This window comes from Desmodus rotundus, chromosome 9 (genome assembly GCF_022682495.2).
Source record: "Desmodus rotundus isolate HL8 chromosome 9, HLdesRot8A.1, whole genome shotgun sequence".
NCBI classification, from domain to species: domain Eukaryota; kingdom Metazoa; phylum Chordata; class Mammalia; order Chiroptera; family Phyllostomidae; genus Desmodus; species Desmodus rotundus.
The window spans coordinates 57394653-57417009 of record NC_071395.1 but is presented as its reverse complement, the minus strand read 5'-3'; the positions used below and the strand labels follow the sequence as shown (position 1 = coordinate 57417009).

Sequence of the window (22357 nt, the reverse complement as noted above, 5' to 3'; positions counted from 1 at the left end):
AATCATTATCTCAGTAGATGCAGAAAAGCAATTCATAAAATGTAACCTCCTTTCATGATAATTACCTCCCAAAAATTGGATATAGAAAGAGCATACCTCCAAAGGCCATACATGATAATCCCACAGCTAATATACTTAATGGTGAAAGATTGAAAGCTTTCCTCCTAAGATCAGGAGCAGGACTAATGTCCCCACACCTCACCACCCCTTTTCAACATAGTACTAGCCAGCACAGTCAGACAAGAAAAAGAAATAAAAGGTATCAGAGTTAGAAAGGAAGAAGTGAAATTGTCTCTGTTTCCTAATGACATGATCTGGTACATAAAAATTCCAAGAGACTCCACCAAATTCAGTAAGAGTCAGGATACAAAATCAACATACAAAAATCAGTTGTGTTTCTGGGTGCCGGCCTAGATGGAGGTGTAGGTAGAAACCCTTCACTTCCTTGCACAACCAAAAGGAGTATAACAACCAATCTAAAATCAATAAACAACCAGAAGTGCCAGAAAATCAAGCTGCATGGAACTGACAACCATGGAATTAAAGAAACAGTCAAACAGAACAGACTGGTAAGGCAGCAGGCAGAGAGAAACCACAGTAAGGCAATTACTGTGAAGGCCGGGCTGGCTGGGGTGAAGTGGTGGGCTGTGTGGGCGGGGCTGACTTACGAGGAAACTGAAAATCAGAGCTGGCTGTGGACTACCGCGATTGCTGCAGCCGGAGAAACTCCCACTCTCACGCAAGAGTTTTTTGGAAACTGGGCGAGAGCCAAACAGGTGAGCTGCATTGTTCCCTCTCTGGCCCCTCCCCCACAGACAGTTCAACAACACAGCAAGGAGGGTTGCCCTGCCCTGGTGAATACCTAAGGCCCCACCCTCTTACATCTTACAGCTTAACAGCGACCCTGAACAAAGAAATAGGGCCAAAATGAAAGAACAGAGCAAAACTTCAGAAAGAGAGCTAAATGATAAGGAGATAGGCAGCCTATCTGATGGAGAATTTAAACCAAATTCTGGTTTAAATTCTGGTAATCATAATGCTCACAGAACTGATTGAGCTTGGTCAAAAAATGAAAGATACCCAAAATCAAATAAAGCAAAATATTCAGGGAACCAACAGTGACAGAAAGGAAACCAGGACTCAAATCAACAATTTTGGAACAAAATGAAGAAATAAACATCGAACCAGACCAAAATGATGAAAAAAAAATTCAAAAAAAAAATGAAGAGAGGCTTTTGAACCTCTTTGAGAACTGGAAACGTTCCAATATCCAAATTATAGGGGTGCCAGAAGGAGAAGAACAACAGCAAGAAATTGAAAACTCATTTGAACAAATAATGAAGGAAAACTTCCTTAATCCGGTGAAGGAAATAGATTTCCAGGAAGTCCAGGAAGCCCAGAGACTCCCAAAGAAGTTGGACCCAAAGAGGAACACACCAAGGAACATCATCATTAAGTTACCCAAGATTAAAGATGAGAGAATCTTAAAGCAGCAAGAGGACAGGAGAGAGTTACCTACAAAAGAGTTCCAATAAGGCTATCAGCTGATCTCTCAGAAGAAACCTTGCAGGCAAGAAGGGGCTGGAAAGAAATATTCCAAGTCATGAAAGGCAAGGAACTACATCCAAGATTACTGTATCCAGTAAAGCTATCATTTAGAATGGAAGGGCAGGTTAAGTGCTTCCCAGATAAAGTCAAGTTAAAGGAGTATATCATTACCAAGCCCTTATTATATGAAATGTTAAAGGGACTTATCTAAGAAAAAGAAGATCAAAAACATGAACAATAAAATGGCAACAAACTCACAACTATCAACAAATGAGCCTAAAAAAATAAAGAAAAACAATGAAAACAAAAACTAAGCAAACAACTAGAACAGGAACAGAATCAGAGAAATGGACATCACATGGATGGTTTTCAGTGGGGAACAGGAGGGGAGGAATAGGGGGGAAAAGGTACAGGGAAGAAGAAGCATAATTGGTAGGCATTAAATATATGGGGAGAGGTAAAAAATGGTATAGGAAACAGAGAACTCAAAGAACTTATATGTACAACCCATGGACATACATATGTCCATGGGGTAAAAGCGGGGTAAAAGCTGGAGGGTTGGGGGGGGGAGGGGGGGAGGGGGGATAAAGGGGGAAAATTAGGGAAAATGTAATAGCACAATCAATAAAATATACTTTAAAGATCAGTTGTGTTTCTATACACTAACAATGAACTATCTAAAAAAGAAATACAGGAAACAATCTCATTTATAATAGCATCTAAAATATTTAGGAATAAATTTATCCAAGGGATTGAAAGATCTATACACCAAACACTACAAAATATTGATGAAGAAAAGTAAAGATGCAAATAAATGGAAAGATATACTGTGTTCATGGAACAGAAGAGTTAATATTGTTCAAAATCCTGTACTACCCAAAGCCATCTGTAGACTCCATGCAATCCCTATTAAAATTTCATATTCCAACAGAAAAAAAAAATCCAAAACTTTTAAGACCCTGAATAACCTAAGCAATCTTGAGAAAGAACAAAGCTGGAGGCATCACACTTTCTAATTTCAGTTATATTTATGAAGCTATAGTAATCAAAAGAGCGAAATAAAAACAGACATCCAGTGAAGCAGAACTGGGAGTCCAGAAGGCACATATGTGGTCAATGTGTATTTGGTAAGAAGCCAGGAATGCTCAGTGGGGCAAGGGCAGTCTCTCTAATAACTGGCGTTGGGAAAACTGCACATGCACATGCAGAAGAATGAAATTGAACCCCTAACCTACACTACTCACAAAAGTTAACTTGAAATGAATTAAGGACTTAAATGTAAGACCTGAAACCGTAAAACCAATAGCACAAATGACAAAAGCAAAACATCAACAAGTGGGGCTATATTAAATTTAAAAGTTTCTGCACAATAAAAGAAATAGAGTGAAAAGGCAACCTATAAAATGGAAGAAATAGTTTCAAGATATAGTGGGTAAGTTAATATTCAAAACATATAAGGAACTCATTCAACTCAATAGCTAATAATAATAATAATAATAATAATCTGATTAAAAGATGGACAAAGGATCTGAACAGACGTTTTTTCCAAAGACATACAAATGGCCAAGTACCTGAAAAGATGTTCAATATCACTGACCAACAGGGAAATGCACATCAAAACCACAATGAAATAACACCTCACACCTGTTAGAATGGCTGTTAACAAAAAGGTAACAGGTGTGGGTGAGGATGTAAAGAACAGGGAACCCATGTGCACTGTTGGTGGAAATGTAAATTGGTGAAGTCACTTTGGAAAATAGTAGGGAGGTTCCTCAGAAAATTAGAATTAGAGCCACCATATGACCCAGCAATCCTCCTTCTGGTTACATATTCAAAGAAAAGGGAAGAGATCAAAGAGATGCCCACACTCCCACGTTCACTGCACTTTTTACAGTGGACACGGGAGCACCTAAGCAGATGACTGTCTGTGGACAACTAACTGATAAAGAAATACGGTGCATATGTGCCGTGGAATGTCATTCAGACTTTCTAAAGAAGGAAACCCCTGTCTTTTGTAACAACATGGATGAAACTGGGGGACATTAGGCCACAGAAAGAAAAATACTGCATGACATCGCTTATACAGTGAATCTAAACCAGTCAAACTCACAGAAGCAGAGGTAGAATGCTGGTTGCCAGGCTTGGGGAGGGGCAGAGGAGTAACAATCAGAGTGCACAGAATTCCAGTTACGCAGGAGAGATGAGTTCTGGAGGCCCACCACACAGTCAGTGCCTGCAGCTGATGACACTGTTACGTGCTTAACATTTGCTACAAGGGTTGATTTATGTTGTGTTCTTGACATAAAAAATGAAAATAATAAAGGGGGTGGGAGGACACTTTGAGAGGCGATGGGCACGTTTATGGCCTTGGTAGATAGTGGTGTTGGTTTCACAAGTGTCTACTGATCCCCAAACTCAGGGATTTCTAGACATTAAATATGTACAGCTTCTTACATGTCAATAATACCCCAATAAAGTGGTTTTTAAGAAACCAAAACATCGCTGAATGAGTCATGAGTGAGTGAGATAAAGAAAATGTATATGCAGGTTGGCACAGTGGGGGCCCCCATGTGAGACCACTGCTATGTGGACACTGGACCAAAAAATCAAAGTGTAGCAGCTGGACAGCGCAGTAACCAAGCATGGTCAAGGGGAGGGCAGGACCATATGGGGTTGCTGAGCCAGTGATTGAAGGGAGAAGCAAAGTTGACCAGATGGCCAGAGTGGAGGGCAGGAGCAGGGCCTCCCAAGCTGAGGGTCAGGTCAGTTCAGGAGCAGGGAGGCCCAGCCAGGCCCCCTGTGTAGGAAGGACAGGACTGTCCTGGAGATTGGTGTGAAGTATGCGAGCTGGGGGTAGGATGGGCAGTCCTCAAGCCTTGTGTGCTGGGGTGCAGAGCAGCCTGAAGTCCAAGGGAGCTGGACCCAGCAACAGCACCAGGCAGGAGTGCCACAGCAGTCTTGCGGGGGGCGGTGGTCTTTGGGGGGTGGCAGTGCAGTTGCTGTAGAGTCAGGGCTGTGACTGCTGGGGCTAAAGGGATGCACAGTGGGGGTGCTGGGGGCTATGGCCCCCTGCAGGGACATACAGGCTCCACTCATGGCACCCCTGCCCGTCAATGTGGAGCCCCCACCACTCAAGCCTGCTTTTCCCAAGGAAAGCTGGAGTTCCTTGGGAAACGTGAAGTCTAACCACTTTGACTATTGGGTTTACAACTTTGAAAATACTGTTGGGGGTACAGTGAGCATGTCTACGGACAGATCCAGCCCTGGGTGACAGTTTGACCTTTTCCTTGGATTTGAGGCTCCTGGGAATGGGGTGGCACTGGTCCATCTATGGTGCATCTTGGTGTCCACCTGTACAGGCCCAGAGTGGTACTTCAGTTCCTCCCGGCTGTTCTGGACAGTTTGGCCTTGCAGACCCAGATGAGGAGAGTTGGAAGATGGGGGTGGGAATAACCTAGCAGAGCCCCTTTCCCAAACAGTCCTGTGACCCTGGCCTTAGTGACTGGAAGTGGACATTGTGGGCAGATGGGCCCCTGAGGCCCCAATCTGTGACCTTCCTGGCCCGGGGTTCCAGTTCCAGCACCCAGCTCTGTCAGGTGGGAGATACTGCCTTCTGGGGCCCCATCACTGCTCCCCTGTCTGCTATGCTCTGAGAATCTGAACCATCTCATCTTTGCCCTGCAGGCTGGCCTGATCCGCATGGAGGAGGAGGAGTTCTTCATTGAGCCGCTGGAAAAGGGGCTGGCAGCGAAGGAGGCTGAGCAGGGTCGTGTGCACATGGTATATCGCCGGCCATCCACCCCTAGGCTCCCTTCTCTGGGTGGGGCACAGGCCCTGGATATAGGTAAGGCTGCTGCAAGTGTGAAGGCTGCATGGTAAGCCTTGGACATTCTGCCCTGGGGACCCAGGCACCCCTTCTGCAGGCCTGGTCCCAGGCTAAGGCTGAGCCCTGCCTTGTTGACCACGAAGCACACTGGGGGTGCTGGGGTGCACAGGGCCACAAGCCTGCAGGTGTAGGGCCTCCAGAGTGGGCAGTGAAAGCTGCCTAAGGGTTCACCTTCTTCTGCCCAAGGGCCAGGAAGAGTCAGGGAGCAAAGGAGGCCCATACCAGGCCTGCAACCCCAGCCCAAGACCTGAACCCATGTCTGTGACCCTGAGCCTCTGAAGACATCTGCAGCCTCCAGACAGCCTCTCTCCCCAGCCTGCATGCCGTGGCCATGGCCATGGTGACCACGCCTCCCTGGATGCTTGCAGAGAAGGTCCCAAGGGCTCCATCAGCCCGTGGTGGGAGGGGAGTGCACTGCGAAGGCCCTGTCGCTCCCAGCAGCGTCCCGAACCTGCGAGACTTGCATGGTTTCATTTTTTTCAGCTTAGAGCCATGTGCACTGTGGGCCAGGCGTGTGGGAGGAACCACTGGACAGGCATAGTGACACCCCGCCCCTCACCCCAGTCGCAGCCACTCAGAGCACTCAAGCAGGATGGGCTCACTGCCCAGCTCAGACTTTTCCAGCATTCTGGGGATCTCAGGTCACAGGTCACCATGAGGCCAGGTTAGGGGTCTGGCTGTGGTCTCAGCAGGCCTCACAGGCCCCAGGGCCCCAGAGTCTGGAGAGACCACCCTGCCTATGCCTGGCTCTTGTGTGGTGGGCTCAGGCCTCAGCCTCAGGTACTGGACCTCTGGCTGCTGGCAAGTGGCAGCAGGCACAGAGGCCTGGGTCTTGGGTAAGGCGCATCTGCATGTTTAAGTGATCCCCAGCAGTGCCGCTGGGCCAGCCCCCCCAGGCTGTCATTGGTAGAGACTCTCCCCAACCCGCAGCAGCCCTGGCTCATCTGTCTTACATCTCCGACTTCCCAGCTTGAGGAATAAATTGGGTGCAGTCTGGCAGGGCAACATTCTAATTTCAAGGAGCAGTGTCACATATCTTTGCAAAGGAATTGTTCCATCAGGAAGCCTAGCACTCTCTCGAGCTGATCGATACTTCTGGCGGCCCCTTCATCCTGGTGATAAATCTCTGTCTGCCTGGGCTGTGAACAGGAAGCCTCCATTTCCCTGCTCTCCTCAGCCTCAGCCCCTCCTGTCTCTTTCCCAACCTTGGGCTTCTCTGTAGGGGGAGGAATAAAGAGGAACCCCACAGGGTGTGGCTGGAAGTGAAAATGGTCAGGGGAAGTGCCTCAGAGCAGGGACTACCAGGTCCCTGGCCTTGCTCCCTGATGGCCGGCTGCACTTGGACCAGTTTGAGCCCCTGGCCTCGTCTTCTCTTCTGTCCTGTTGGGTTAGAAAAGCCTGTGTCTCAAAGAGCTGAGGTCCTGCTACTTTGTGCTTTAGGCATGGGTCTTCTCGGCTGGCCTCTGCTGGTAGTCCCGGGGTCTGGCTCAACCTGGCTACGGGGCTGCCCATGACCTGGGTGAGCTTCCAGTCCCACCTTCCATGTGGTGCTTGTCTTCCTGAACTGGACAGCCCTCCACTGTGGCCCAGCTGGCCTGGCCGCATTAGCTGTGCTTCTGCTGGTCTTCAGGCATCTTCTATTAAATCTTACCCTCCCCCATATTCCCTTATCCATCTACTTTGGTGAGAGCTTGGAACTCGGAACTTAAGAGAGGAATTTCAAACTCAGAATAAGTCCAGAAACCATTGGCTTACAGTAGTGTCAAACTCATTTTCAACGGGGGCCACATCAGCCTCACGGTTGCCTTCAAAGGGCCGAATGTAATTTCACCTCCTTAACAGTTAAGGAGTAGTTACATTTACACAGTCCTAAAATTATTTCGGCCATTTGAAGGCAACCGTGAGGCTGATGTGGTCCCGGTGAAAATGAGTTTGACGCCCCTGGCTTAGAAGATGCTGGGGAAGGCCAGCTACACCATTCTGGGGGCTGAGGCTACACTGGAAGAGGCAGGGGGAGCCTGCCCCAGCTGGGCTCTGGGCCTCAGCCCTGGGCTGTGCGTGTGCAGGCTATAGGCCAAGTCACCTTTCCTTGAAGTCCCTGCCTGACCCTACATGGGTGACTTAGTCCACAGACAGCACATTTCTCCCTGGATATGCCTGATTGTTCCCACCTGGCCCAGGACTGAGGCACTCGCTGGCTGGAGGGCGTCCCGATTCATGTTATGTTGGGGCTCAGCTGAAGGCCCCAGGTGACATCACACAGCACAGACCAGCCCTCTATCAGCCTGGGCCCAGTGAGGGCACACAGTTAGACACAAATGGGAAAGCAGTGTCCTTGGCTGGCTATGTTTGCTCCTTGCGCTTTCCTGCAAGAAAACAAGAACCCGGGACCTGTGTGTGTGCCTACACGGCAGGGGGAGCCCTTCTCTAGGAGAATTCCAGTGGGGACCCCAACATGTCAATGTTGCTCCTGCAGGCTCCTGAAAGCACATTTGAATTCCCTGCCATTATTGGTAAAGCGTTATGTGTGGCAGGTCCTCTGGGGAAGGGGAAGCTTCTGTCCTGGGCCTGGCAGGGGTGGGGTGGGTATGTCCCTCCCACCTGTCTCCTCCAGGATGCTGGGACACATTGTCCTGTTTTCCCTGGGCAGCCAGACAGCTGCTTCCTGGAGTGTCTCAGGGGTTCTCCAGGCCTCAGAGAGTCATCACCACTGATAGTCTCCGCCACCTGAGGGCAGCTGCAGGGTCTCGGGTGGTCCACAGGAACAGCTGGAAAATGCAGGTTCTAACATGCTTCATGGACCTGGGCCAGCATTGGGTGTATGCCTAGCAGCCTAGTGTCACCAGCGTCACTCTTGGGTCCTGGAGGAGAATGTGGGGTGAGCCAGGAGCTGAGGAAAAGGGGAAGAAAGGCTTTTCTCTCCACACTGGCCGTGGAAGCAGAAGCTTCTCTGCTGGGCTCTCCTGGCCCGGGAGCCTGGCCGGGGCAGGAGGGGGCAGCTCAGAGCCTGGGGCGCTAGACTGGCCTTGCAGGGAGAGGTCTCTTTCAGGTACCGCAAGTCCCATTCTCTACCCCCCCAGAGCCAGCCCTGAGCCCCCAGGCAGTATGTTGGGGGTAGGGGTGCATGTGACACCCGCGTCTCTGGGATCTGCGCTGGCTCAGGCTGGCACCTGCATGCGCAGTTGCCCCAGATCAAGGTCTGGGCTGCTGCCTGAGCTCAGCCCTTACTGCCATCTGTCAGCCCCATTGTCTGCAGTTGTTGGGAAGCCGTGGCTAGGGGTTATGGGAAGAGGAACCGTGGCTGGTGGTCCTGGCACACCTCGCCCCTCCTAGTCTCAGGCTGTTTCACATGTTGCTGCCGACTAGGTAGCTGCAACCGATGGCAGTTTATTCTCTTGCAGCTCTGAAGGGTGGTGGTCGAGATGAGTCAATGGGCCAGAATCAAGGTGTTGGCCGGGCTGCGCTCCTTCCAGAGGCCCGAGTGGGGAATCCATGCCCCACCATTCCCAGCGGCTGGTTGCTGCTGGCACCTCTTGGCTTGTGGCCATGTCACTTGGACCTCTGCCTCTATGGTCACATTGCCACCTCCTCTTCTGTGTGTGCGTGTGTGTGTGGAGGGGGGGTCAATGTCCCTCAGTTTCTCTGTTACCAGGATGCATGTGATTACAGTTATGTCCCTCAGATCATCCTGGGTGATGTCCCCTGTCTCAAGACCTATAATCTAATTATATTTTTGAAATCCTTTTTTTGTCCTATAAGGTAACATTCCCAGGTTCCACAATTAGGACCTTGTGTCTTTGAGGGTGTGTAAAAGGGGTGCGCATCTATGAGGAGTGATGCTTCAGGCCTTTCTCACCCCTTCTCAGGGGACAGTGCTCAGGCATAGGCCAGGCAGGCCCCTTGGCCTTCTGCCTCTGCTGGAGCCCTCTCCAGGCTGTGGGCCTACTGCGGCTAGGCTGGGTGGAGACTGGGCCATGCTGCTTCTAGGGTGGTCTTAAGACCATGGGCACAGGAAGGTCAGCCTTGCTGTTGGCGCTGAGTGCCTGGCTGTCGGGGTGGGGTGAGGTGTGGGATCTTGGGAAGGCCCCCACGGGGCTTGAAGAGATCTGGGGTCACAGGCTAGGCCTATGGTCTTTCTGCCAGGTCCACGGTGTCCTTGGCGGAAGGTCTTGCCATCCCAAGACAAGGGCTGCAAACTGAGAGGCCCCAGGGACCAGCAGTTGATCCAGTGAGGGTAGCGGCGAGGGCAAGAAACACAGCTGCACCACCCTGTGCCTGGCTTTCACTTCCCTGCGTATGACACAGACATGGACACAGAGAGTCCATCTCTGCTGAAAGGGGAACAGCGGCGTGAATGCAGCGGCACGCAACCCTGCCGGCCTCATGTGGGCACAAGGCAGACCAGAGACCCCTCCTCAGCTTCCTACTGTGACCTGGTAGAAGTGTGGGCTTGGGTTGGCAACCCACCTATAGCCAAGAGGCTAGACATCAGAAGTTCTGTGTGAACTCTCCTCATTTTCAAATGTTGCTTCAAAGTTCTGAAAAGCACCATGTGGGCTGAATAAAACATGGCCCCTGTTGGCCACCTGTGCTTATGAAACATAGAGGCAAAGTGTCACCTGTACCTTCTGGTCCCGCTCTGCTGGGCCCTGGGGCAGAGGAGGAGCTGTGAGCTCCTGCTGGCTGGTGGGTGGTTCCAGTCCCCTAGAATAGCCTCTGGGCCCCTGGGCGTCCCCTGCCCAACCCCACCTTACACTAGGCCCAGGTGGAAGGAAGAACAGAAGGAAGAGCAGTCAGATAGCTCAGCACCTGTGACCTCGGCTGCCCCCTCCTGGGAGGTAGCCAGTGGGTGCCAAGCCTTGACGGGCCTCCCTGGCGGGCAGCATGGGCATGCCGCCCTGGGGAACGCTCTTCCCTGCTGCTGTCAAGGAAAACCTGTGAGAGAGAGAACAGGGCTGTCAAGTCTTCACCCAGTGGCCACAGTCCTTCCTCCCCACTGACTTGCTGCAGGTTTCCAGGCCTGTGAAGGGTGAAGCTGCTCTAGGTGAACAGGGCCAGGAGCCCATGCTGGGAGCTCTCGGGCTGCCACCATGAATGGTCCAGAGCCAGGGTGGCCTCCTGCAGGCAGTGGCAGCACTCCCCACCCTGAGTGAGCTAGTGAAAAGCGACCTGAGGGCTAGTGCTGCATTTTTGCCTGCTGGAGGCAGAGAGGCGAAGCAGTTGGGGGAGGGGGCACAGGAGTGCTGGCTCTAACTTGCTGGAAGCCAGGTCAGGGGGGCTCTCGGCCCTGAAGTGGTTGTGGTGTCAGTTTGTTAGCCCCTGTAACAAGTTACCACAGACTAAGTGGCTTAAAACAACTCAGGTTTATTCTTTTACAGTTCTGGAGGTTGGAAATCCAGAATGGATATTTATGGGCTAAGCTGAAGTTGTGGGCAGGACCAGTTTCCTCTGGAGGCTCAAGGGAAGAACTTCCTCACCTGTCTCAGCTGCTGGTGGCAGCCAGGTCCCCTGGTTCCCGGCCACATCCCACTGCCCTCCACGCCACAGTCACAGTGGCTTCTCCTCCTCTGTCAGGGCTCCTTCTGTGTCCCTCTAGTCATCAGCCCCCTGGGATAATCAGCATAATTTCCCACTTTAGCATTCATAACTTACATCTGCAAAGTTGCTTTTCCCATGTCAAATAATATGGGTTTGGGGATCAGGCTGTGGTATCCTATAATTCAGCCTGCCCTGTTTCTAAGTGTGGAGGAGGGGAGAGAGGGGCCCTTGGCTGCCTTTGCACCCAGAGCCCCAGGCCTGGCCAGTGTCTCAGGGAAGGGGACCTCTCTCTGTGTCCTCAACCAGGCATTTCTGAGCCTCTCCCTAAAGTTCTGAGGCCTGGCCTGGCCAACTCAGGGGTGACCGGGCTTTTGGACCAGACTTGGCCCCTCCTCAGCCCAGCCAGCAGCTGCCAGCTCACTGAGTTGCAGTGAAAGCCTGGGTGCCTTGGGGCTCAATTCCCTGGGCCCTCTCAGTTCCTCCTCCTCACCCCTCCCAGCCCTGCAGCTTGGGACCAGAGGAATGCCACGGAGAAGCACTGATTGTGAAACCTGAGGCAGCTGGCTGGCCTTGGGAGGCGTGCTTCGGAACTGTGTGCACCCTTGGCAGAGCCTCCGTGCTCCCTGGCTCTGGCTGGCCCCCCAGACAGCTGTCAGAGATGCCAGTGAGGTGACGTGGACTCACACCATGAGGGGCCCCCACGTGTTGTCTGAGGCCTGGAGCTGTCTGGGGTCAGACTTGGCACAGCCTTCTCTTCCATGGACAGTTGATTAATGCTCTGCCTTTCCTTCCCTTGGGTGTGCCCTGTGTCTCCCAAAGCGCTTCTGTTGGCACAAAGCAGTTGCGCCTGTGTTCAGGTCTCACATCTGGGAGCGGAGTCCTGCTGTGCTTTGATGCTTCTGGGATTTAATTAGCAAAAGCAGTGTGTCCGGTTGTCTTGTTGGCCCCGGCCTCCAAGTGCCTGCTCTTTGGGAGTCCCCAGCACAGTAGGCTGGGATGCCTCTGGGGGAAGTGAGCTGTCTCCAGGAGCAGCCCAACAGGTCCATGGCATGTGTGCTCCCCACATGTCAGCTGGCCTGACAGCTGGGATGGAATATCCATGGGGACTCCATAAGCCCCCATCCACACCACAGGGACCCCCAGGGGACAATGGTGAAAGAGACATGGGCTTCCTGCACACTGTGTCTACACGATGGGTCAGAGGGACAGGGGCCCCACAGCTGGTCCCTGCACAGCGGCCTCCTGGGGATGCAGAGGGACCCAAGGGCAGATGAGAAGTGCTGGGTCCCAGCCTCGAGGATGGGGCTGCAGAGATGGCTTGAAAGATGTCTGAAAGGGACAAAAGGTCGTTCTTCAGCAGCAGAAACTGGTCATAGGCCCAAGGCTCAAACTCTGCCAATTCACACCAGGTAGAGACCCTATTTCCTCTCAGAATTTCCTGCAGGTTGGCAAACACTTCAGTGAGATCCAAGCCTGAAGTTTTCTATGAAAATTTCCAATGTCCCTTGACCCATTTTTCTTTGAAATTAATACCAAGCAGTGCTGTGCATTGGGCCCTGAAGGGATGCTAAGCTGGGAAAAGGTCACACAATTAGGTGGAAATGTTGATGTCTGCTCATTCTCCCTCCCACTGCCAGGCTTCATTTTTCTCCCTCGGTTCCACTCTGCCTTTTGCGCACGCGCGCACACACACACAGTTGGAGCATGGGCTGGATCGTTGAGCCGGGTGTCTCTCACAGACCTCTGGATGTGGCCGAAGTGGCCTGGGCTGTGGGTCCGCCTTGGGCAAGCCTCAGGGAATGTGCCTGGAGTAGACAGAAGAACATGGCAGTGGAGTCTGGCTGCAGCATCTCCTATGGATGTCCAGGCAGGGTGATGGTGCCCTTTGGACCTGGTCAGGGCTTGGGGACAGCCTGCAGGACAGCAGGGACCTGAGGAGGAGGGGAGGGATCTGGGAGCTGGGCCTGTGCAGAGGGGGGATGCTGCCAGTCTGGGCTGGAAGGGACCAGCTGCCTGGCAATGCTCCACAGTAATGGGGGCATGAGAACAACACCCACACTGCTGAGATAGGACGCGGGCTCAGAGGGAGCTCCTTCTTATCTCATTCTTCCTTTCAGTCCTTCCTTCATTCATTCAGCACATTCGTACTGTGCCTTAGGCTGGATTGAGTTGGGGACACAACAGGGAACGAACCAGAGGAGTCTTTCAGAGTTCACAGGTCATTGGGGGAGACACATGAGCAGGTGCTGCAGAGATGGGTAAATCCATGAGCAGAGCAAAGTCTGGGAAAAGGGTAGAGTGAGAGGTCAGGTGAGGAAGGAGCAAGCTGTTCCAGGTCGCAGGTGCCACTAATCCAGTTGGCGGGGAGGCCTGGCCTTGGGCAGTAGGCTCCAGGCAGAAGGGACAGGCTCTGGGCCAGAGGGCTGGGATGGGTCTGCTCACATGGAGTCGCCTGTGAGGCGGTGGGAAGCCTCGAGAGGCTCTCAGTGGAAGGAGTGGGAGCAAGGAGGCTATGAAGGATGCTGGTGGCACTGGTGCACGGGTTCTGGACGTTTGGAGGTGGAGCTCTTAGGACGTGAGCAAGAGAAGGGATCAGGGATGGCTCCTGGCATTTGGAAGCCCTGAACAACTGGGCAGATGCTGTGTGGCTGTGACAAAGACAGAAGTGGGGCTGCCGGTGGAGGCCAGGTAACTGAGCTGAGTACAAAAGCCAGAAATAGGGCCTTTCTTTTGGCTTCAGAGCTCGGCCCTTCCCGTGCTCCTTGCTGTCTGGCTCAGAGGACGGGGTTTTCTAGGACCGATCATGCCACAGCAAGCCCATCTTGCTTGCAGACTCTTGGTGTGGGGCTCAGTGACCTCAGACGTGGCCCCCACAGCTGGGAAGACTCTTGGGGGGCACTGGCTGCTTCTCCGCCCTGAGAGGCAGAGGCCCTGCTCTGTGAGACAGGGCTGCTGGGGGGAGTGTGAAGTCCAGGGTTCCTGTAGACGTGCACGTGTCCATGCATCTCTGGCAGGCCAGGCCGTCTTTCCCCAGTCTGAACTCTGGGGAGGGGCCCAGACCTGCTAGGATGGATGGAAGCCTGTGAGCACGTGCAGGTCATAGGTTGTCCACCCGGCTACGGCCTGGGGCTGTGGTAATGTCCTCACCTCTATCATCCTCCCTTGGAATTTTGATTTGGGGATCTCCTGGTAGGTGACCTTGGGTTCTTCTGGTGCTGACCCTGCTGGCCTTGGCCTGAGCCTGCCTGGACACCTGGAGCCTATCTCTGAGCAGTGGCCAGGGAGCGCTTCCAGAAAGAATGGAAGAATGGTCGGATCCTAGCTCAGGACAAGCACAGCTCTGGTCAGAGCCAGACCACTTCCCACTGTAGCTCCCGAAGTCTGAAAATCCTCACCAGTGAGGGGGTTTGCAGCTAATAATTGGGCTGATCCCTCAGCGAAGCAGTGCTGCTTTTTGCTTTAATTTGTGCATCTTTGATCGCTGGCGAGAATCAATGCTCTGCCAGCATTCGATTACTTTGTATGTCTCTCTCCCCATTTAAGTCCTTTTCCCATTCATCTCCTGGGGTCTCATATATCGGGATAAGCCCTTCATCTACTTTAGATATTGACTTTCTGTCACGTTTCACACCAGCCTTTCCCCAGGCTGTAGTTCCCCTTTCCTTTTCTGTTTCATTCATTTTTGTTGCACAAAAGTCACTTTCTGTAGCCCAGTCTGTGGGTGACTCTTCTCCTGCCCCTGGAGCTGCATTGGTGCCTTGGGGACAACACGTTTACCCAGAACCCACCCGGGACAGTGCTCTGCCTCCCTGTGTCCTGTAATCAGCCTGCAGCAGAAGGCCTCGGCTCCCCCCACTACTGCCTGAGCATCCTCGAGAGTCCAGGGAAGGGAGGGCAGTGCTAGAGGAGTGCTCACCCCTGCAGGCTGTCCCCAGAGCATGGCAGGCATGCCAGCTATGGGTCCTTTTAGGGACCCTATGGGTGTGGTTGGCGCCATCGTTGTTCCCACTTTACAGATGAGGAAACTGAGGCATGGATGGGTCACAACAGAAGCCATCAACCCTGTGGAGGCAGGAAAGAGCCAGATAGGACGCAGGGCTGTTCAGCCCCCTGCGCAGAGCCTGCTGTCCACTCCAGAGCCTGGGCTGACCATCTGGTGGTCTCAGGCCCACCTGTAGGCTTCCCGTCACTGAGACACACAGGCCTTCTGAGCATGGAAGTTCTGCTTACGAGATACAGAAACTGAGGCCCAGCAGGGCATGAGGAAGGGTCTCAGGTCACTCAGCACATAAGCTGCATAGAAAATCTTTTGCTATGGAATTTGCAGCATCAGCTACAGTGCTTGGGCACAGTTAGAACAAAATAGCCATGAAAAGAAAGAATGAATCCTGCTTCCCCAGGAGGCCTGGCCACGTGGACCTGCTTCCTGGAGAAGTTGTTCCTGGTAGGGTTGGAGGGCTTGCCACTTTTATTCTTGCAACAGCTCCTGCTGCCAGCTGCAATTCTCGGGTTTGTTGTGCAGGCGGGATGTTGCTGGGGCCATTCCCCATTGGGGCCTTTGTAGCTGAACTGAGGAGACGGGCTGGGGCAGCCATCACTGGGGGCAGGAGAAGACCAGCCTGGCTGCTCCCAGCACACCCTGACAACCATTCATTGATCATCGTCTTTGACTATACAGTGCCCATGGAAAACGTCCTCTGTTCACATAGTTCTTGTTTTATCAGTTCACTCACCAGATATTCACTGATTGCCCAAAGAGGGCCCAGAATAGAGCCAAGCTGAGACCCCAGGCACGAGACCCACAGAGCCCCCAGCCTCATACAGCTCTTGGTGACGGGTTGGCCCACGAATGCCTCACAGTTAGAGATGGTGAGAAATGCCTCCACGTCAGCACAGTGGCTGGAGGTCAGGGTTGAGATCTGAAGTGTGGACTGCAGCTCATTAAGGGAGAGGAAGCGGTGGGAACAGCATGGGGAGGGCCCTGTGGGGAATAGACTTGGCCTGTTTGGGGTCTGGCAGGAGGGGCCCAAGGGGCAGAGCACAGCGGGTGAGGTGGGCGCAGTGTTGGAGCTGGGCCAGCACCCCCTGCTGTAAGTGGAGGAGTGGTGAGGCCTGGTTTCCATGGAGGAGGCGGAGAAGGTCGGGGCAGAGATCCAGGATGAGGCCGCTGGCACGGCTGACACAAAGGGGCGTGGGAACGGAAAGCAGTGTCTACATTAGCAACGTGGGCCAATAAATTGAGCACCAAGGATGTTGGGGGTACTGTTAGGTAATTCTCACAGTGGTCAGAGGGGTTGCTGCCCACTGGGCAGAACCATATTCCCATCCAGACTCTCCCCAGAGTCAGAGAGGAGCCAGGCACCGCCACCCCACCCCCCCCACCCCCCCCGCCCTCACCTCTGCCCACCCTGGCCCTGCACACCCAGCGAGGTGGTGCTTTCTAGAATCGTCTCCTGTGCTAGAGTCCTGGCCTGGGAAGATCTCTGTGTGCCTGGGCCTTTTTTAAGGTTTCTATCCAGATCTTTCTGGACTCACCTTTAAACCAGTAAAAATGCCATCTGCAGATTCTTAGTTAAGAGAAACGCTGCCTGGGGCTTGGGAGCTTTCTGTGGTTGACGTCAGGGATGTAGGCATTTCACGGGGGCTACTGTCACTCTCCTCATCCTCAGGGCTCTGACAATTCATGAGCTGGGGCTGGGCTGGCCAGGCTTGGGGGAACAAGTAGACTGAGCAGGGGACGGAGTCACCTTAGCAGAACAAAGAAATGGGGCACCAGGCCAATATGGCCAGGCAATGTCCAATAGGTAAATGACCAAGGGCCACCCAAGATCCCAAGACCACAGGCTGGAGCCTGCCAGGGGCTGTGCGGAGTGGGACTCGGGGCTGAGTCGACTAAGCTTCAGTACAAATTGTTTGATCCAAGGGCTCCAGGAGGCTCGGGGTGGGAAGAAGGACACTGGTGGCCCCCTCAACCCTGCCTACCCGACCCCAATATGCAGCTGGGGGTGTCCACAGGCTGGGGAGTGTACATGTGGGGGCCTGTGCCTAGTGTCAGGCTCAGGAGGGACCCCCGGATGGGTGAAAGCCCCCAAGGATGGGAGCTTGTGTCCCTGTGACCTTTTCCAGAGCCTGGGGGTTGGCTTCCATGGAGGCAGTGGAGGGCACATCTCTGCAGGGTGCATGATACCAGCATCAGCAGGGTGCAGGCCAACGTGGGGCTGGTGGCAGGTGGGCTTCCGATTTCTCAAGAGAAGCGGGAAATAGTGATTTTATGTAAAACCTCTTCATTTTCAAATGTTGGCAGCTAATTCCAAATTTTCAAACACCATGTATGGGCCAGGCAGGCCCTTGGCGGCAGTGGGGGCGAGAGGGCCCCGGGTACCCTGGAACATGCGGCCAGGCAGGGCTCTGGGTGTGGAAATGCACTCAGAGGAATTTTTATTTTCGTTTTGGGAACATCACAGAGAGCTTTCCGGCAGCTCCTTTTTTGTGAGGAGGGATCTGCGGTCGTCATGTTTTTCTTGGAAGCCAGTAGGGAAGCCCATCTGCAGAACATTAGTGGGAAGGGGTGCGGGGGGAGGCTCCTTCCAGGCCTCCAGACAGGCCTGGGCGGGGTGGCCATTGGGTGGGAACAGCCCCCAGACCCCTGGAAAGGGCCCACCAACCACTGGATGCCCCCTACTGGCCAGGCTGGACAGGGCCAAGGGGGCAGGCCCTGTGGAGGTTGCACCTGGCGTGGGTGCCGGGGCCTAGAGGCACTGCTTCCCTTGCACGCACTGCCGTCTGCAGGGACCCTTCAGCGTCAGGGGCATATGGTCAAATGTTGGTGCAGGAGGGTCTGGTCAGATGGCTGAGCTCTTCGTTCTAAGTGGTGTCCAGGAGTTACTTATTTCTGGCCTTCGTCTTCAGCAGGACAAAATGGGGCATGCCTTACCCTGGTGCCTTGCGCTGGAAGGGACACCCGTTCTTTCCATGCTGTGGAGGCCGGCCCTGCAGGACCCGTCTTGGGCTACTTCAGAAAACTCAGGTTGGGCACTCGGTGATGGGGACTCCAGGGACCAGGGTCTGCATGTCCCTCTCTTAGTGCCTGGAATGTGTGACTGCTCCCCAAGGATGGTGGTGGCCCATGAGAGGGTGGGGGGCGGGAGGCTGTGCATGACCCTGGTTTGCTGGTCTCTGCTCTGGCCTCAGTTTCCCCATTCGTAAAAGTGAGGGGTTGGAAAAAGCCAGGCCCCACCGGTGGCTCCCAGGCTATGTCCCCACAACCACCCCACACATTTTATTTGAATTGCACCATGCCCTCAGCCACTGTGAGTGAACGCTTAAAAGTCACAAGGTTTTAGATGAAAACTTCCATTTTCAGCTTCTCAGAAAGATCAGGAAGCCTGGCATCTCTGGGCCTGTGCCTGTAAGCAGTATTTAGCAGGAGGGGCCAACTCTTCTAGGTGGGCACCCACATGCCCTCTTCTCCCTGTTTCTCACCTGGCCACCCACTCACTCTGTCCCTGCTGGCCCTAGTTGGCCCTGGAGTGAGACCTCAGGCCCAAGATGACCTCTGGTGGGTAGTTACCAAAAACACATATACTCTCTCTGTCTCCGTTTCACTCTGTCCCTCTCTCACACACACATGCACATGCTTATGTGTGTACAGAGCAGGCACATTTACATCTTCCTGGAATGAGCTGTGGCACCTGGAGGCATTTTCCTGGGCTGAGCAAAGCCCGGGACAAGCCTTGGATAAGTTCTGCCACTGGGCCTTGGCAGTGGCCTCGGTTCATAGACCCACTGATACTGCGGTACTTATCAGTGGGTCCCCAGGACCCTTCCCTTTTGGGAACCTGTGACCCAAGCGAAGGGTCACAAGACCAGGCCACCTGGGACCTGGGTGAGAGGCACCTGTGTTCCCCACTGCAAGGAGCCCCAGGGCTGCAGTGCTCTGGAGCAAGAAGGCAGCCTCAGGGAGCACTGAGGCTCCAGTGATGAGCACCAGCCTGGCTGGGGGACAATGAGGGAAACTGGCAGGGTCTAGGCCACTGCTGGGACTCACCAGATTGGCCAGTAGCATAGGAGCTAGTTCCCAGATGGGCCACACCTGTGCAAAGGGGCTCAGCAGGGCTGGTGGCTGGGAGGGTGGAGAAGGAGTGCTCTCATTTGGTCCCAGCAGCACTCTGCCCCCAGTCCCCGGCAGCCTGGCCCACACCTGCTCCTGCAGAGGCACCTGCTCCCCACCGGTATGACTGCAGGAGAGATGGAGCCTGACCTCTTATATAGTTAGCGTTTGTATTGTGTGGCTCCAGAGGACCAATTCTGGGAACATGGTGGCTTTCCTACCTGCTGCCCCTTGAAAGGAGGCAGGGTGAGCCCTAGTCCCAAAGTCTCAGGATCTGGTCTTCCCTCAGGGGTTTGCTGAAGCACCTTTGAACCAGGCATGGGACTGGCTCTCAGAAGAGGGGACAGATTGGGGGGACCCCGAGGCTGAATGGTGGGGAGGGTCTGACCTCACTGGGGAGGAACAGAGGGAAGGTGGGGCTAAGATTGATCTAAGTCCAGCCTGTGGCCCCGCCCTGGCCTTTCTCCCCAGCTGCAGACTCACTCCCTGCCACCCTCCTGGGGGCCTTCCTAGGTGTCCGCGGCTCTGGTCTTGGGCCAGACCTGCCAGCCCAAGCCCTGCCCCCTCCTCAGGCACTGGTGATGGCCTGCCTTGTCACTGCAGATTCCGCATTCAGGGAGAAGGGGCCTGGGGGCCTGGCATACAGTGGGTGCTCGTCAGCCAATTCAAGTTTTAATCCGCCCCCCCCCCCCCCCCCCCCCCCCCGCTTATAAGTGGACTTCTTTTGACCTCCTTTAGTGACTGGCCTTTGGCATTGCTGGTCCCTGCAGGAAGGTGTTGTCCCAGAAACCTGGGCTGTTATCTTCAGCTCCTCCCTCACACTCTAGAGCTGATCTGTGGATAAGCCTGACCACATCTACCCCTGCAATGCCTAGAGAAGCCACTGCCACACCCTTGTCCCTGACTTTGCTGCCTGGCTCAGTTGCCATGTACATGATGGATTCACTTTCCAATGTAAGAGTCTATTCATTCACTCATTCACTCATCTATCCAACCTTCCAACCATCCATCCATCATTTATGCTCTCTCTGGATTTATCTGTCCATCCTCCCACCTATCCATCCATCATCCATCCATCCTCCCACCCACCTACACATCCACCCATCATCCATCCATCCTTCCATCCATCCTTCCATCCGTCCATTCAACCTTCCACCCATCTATCTACAAGTGTTTGCAAGGCCTGTATTGGGCGTTGTGCATGCATAGTCTGGTCTGTCCTAGTTAGGGGGACATGCAGACAAGGGGCAAACAATAAGTATTGCTCACTGCCTAGAGAGGCCTGGGGCATGAGCAGCTGACATTGCCCAGGGTGGGGTGAGCTCTAGGAAGCTTGTCAGAGCTGAGCTGCCAGGCCCAAGGCCCAGTGCCTGTGCGAGGACTCCAGGGACAAGGGCAGGATGTGCTGGCTGCAAGCACAGACTCTAAGGTCTTGGCTTCTGCCTCACGCTTTGTGCCTCTGTGTCCTCATCAGAAAAATGGAGATAAAGAATTTCCACCTGCTGGGGTCGGGGGAGGATTAGGCCCCATCCAACTAGTCAAGAGCCCAGTATGGGCCAGGCACATGCTAAGTAGCCCAGTGGTGCCCTGAGCAGAAGTTTGGGAAGCCCCACCTTTGGCCATGGCCACCAGGCACTAAGGCTCCTTCTCACGGGCCACTGCCCATACCCATTTCTTCAGCAGATGTTTGCTGGGCTGCTTGTCTGGCACCCCTCTCGGAGCGAGGCCCTTGTGGATCCAGCCCAAGTACCCTCCTGTCTTGCCAGGTCAGGCATTAGAAGCAGACACAGAACAGGTGATAGGCCCTGAAGTAGCAGGGCTCTGAGGCCTGGGGACAGATGTCCCCAGCAGTACTGGGTGCCCTGAGAGATGGGTGCAGCACCTCCCATCGGAGCTGTCTGCATACCTGCAGCTTCCTATGCTGAGTGGACGATGAGAGCTGCCAGCCAGAGGCCTTGACAGACACCATGATGTGTTTTTTTCTCACACGCTGTTGCAAAGCAAACAGAACAAACTGAGCTAATATTCAAGAGGATGTATAGCTTTGTGAGAAATCAGAACCCCCAGCAGCTCTCCCTTGGGGCCCCGTGGGTGGGCACTGAGGGGCCCTGGCTAGGGCCATGCACTCCTTCCCCAGTCCCAGGACCTCCACAGCCCCAGCCGGGAGGGACTCTTCACAGTTGTGCTCCACTGTCTTTGTTTTAGCTGGAATATATTTCTATGTGTCCTGGGCGCTGTCACCAGTCGATACAGGACAGCCAGGCAGACAGGGCCTGTGAGGGGGCAGTGTGCACAGCCCGGCTGCTCAGACAAACGGTGTTCTGGGGTTTCCTTTGGAGCTGCCCAGCTGGATCACTCGTTTCTGCCTCCCACCCCTACAGCTCCTATAAGCATTTGAGTTGCTACCCTGGCCTTTTTTTGACGTATAATTCATATGACATAACATTCACCATTTTAACCATTTAAAAATGCCTAATCCAGTGATTCTAGAATAGTATTCACTGTGCTGTGCAACCAGCAGTGCCATTTAGCTCCAGGACACTCCCCCTCCCAGATGGAAAGCCCCCCTCAGCAGCAGTCACACCCCTTCCCCTGCTCCCCTGCCCCTGGCAGTCACTAATGCAGCTGCCTACCCTGGACACAGTCTGTGGCCTTCTGGGTGTGGCTTTACCCTGGTCTGTTAAAGCAGCCTGTCTTGCTGGTGCACAGGCTCCCAGTTCACTGTGTGTTTCCTGCGCCCGTGTGGGCTCCACCCTGTTCCACGGACCACTCTTCAGACTTGTGGCTGGGGTCATGGGGGGGCCCCTGGCTGCTGCTTCTGTCTTGTGCATGACCATGGCCACTTCTTTGTGGCTTCCAGGTCCCCTCCAGGAACCAGGATGAGGAGTTTTTATTTATTTCTTCAGAAGACATTTAGTTGAAGACCCTCTTACGTACACTTTCTAGATCAGTCCTTGAAAGACTCCAGGGACCCTCTGTGTGAGAGCACCAGGTGCTGGTGACCTGAATAAAAAAATACTCCTACAGGTCTGCAGAGCACTTCCTGTAGGGCTGCATTAGGGTGTGCCTGAATCTCACATGCCTGCTCCCATCACCGGATGTGGAGTTAGCTTGGGGCCAAGGCTGCTGGGGCCAGTGTCTCTCCATGACAGCAACTCCATCTCACACACTTAAAACAGGCAGCAGCGTGTGTTTGTTAAGCCTGGGGGTGTAACAGTACGGAGAAGTGGGGACTGTGGTAAACAAAATCTAGCACATTCTTCCACTGAACGGTG

The 22357-nt window shown here is 53.7% G+C and overlaps 1 protein-coding gene across 3 annotated transcripts in view; it reads left to right on the top strand.

Annotated features, from left to right (window-relative positions):
• Positions 1 to 22357, top strand: part of ADAMTS2 (ADAM metallopeptidase with thrombospondin type 1 motif 2) — a 294714-nt gene that overhangs the window by 77766 nt on the left and 194591 nt on the right. For all 3 annotated transcript variants that reach the window (XM_053910547.2, XM_053910546.2, XM_053910545.1), the window contains exon 3: positions 5233 to 5392. In XM_053910547.2, the coding sequence (XP_053766522.1) occupies positions 5233 to 5392 (160 nt within the window). The remainder of the gene's footprint in view (positions 1 to 5232; positions 5393 to 22357) is intronic.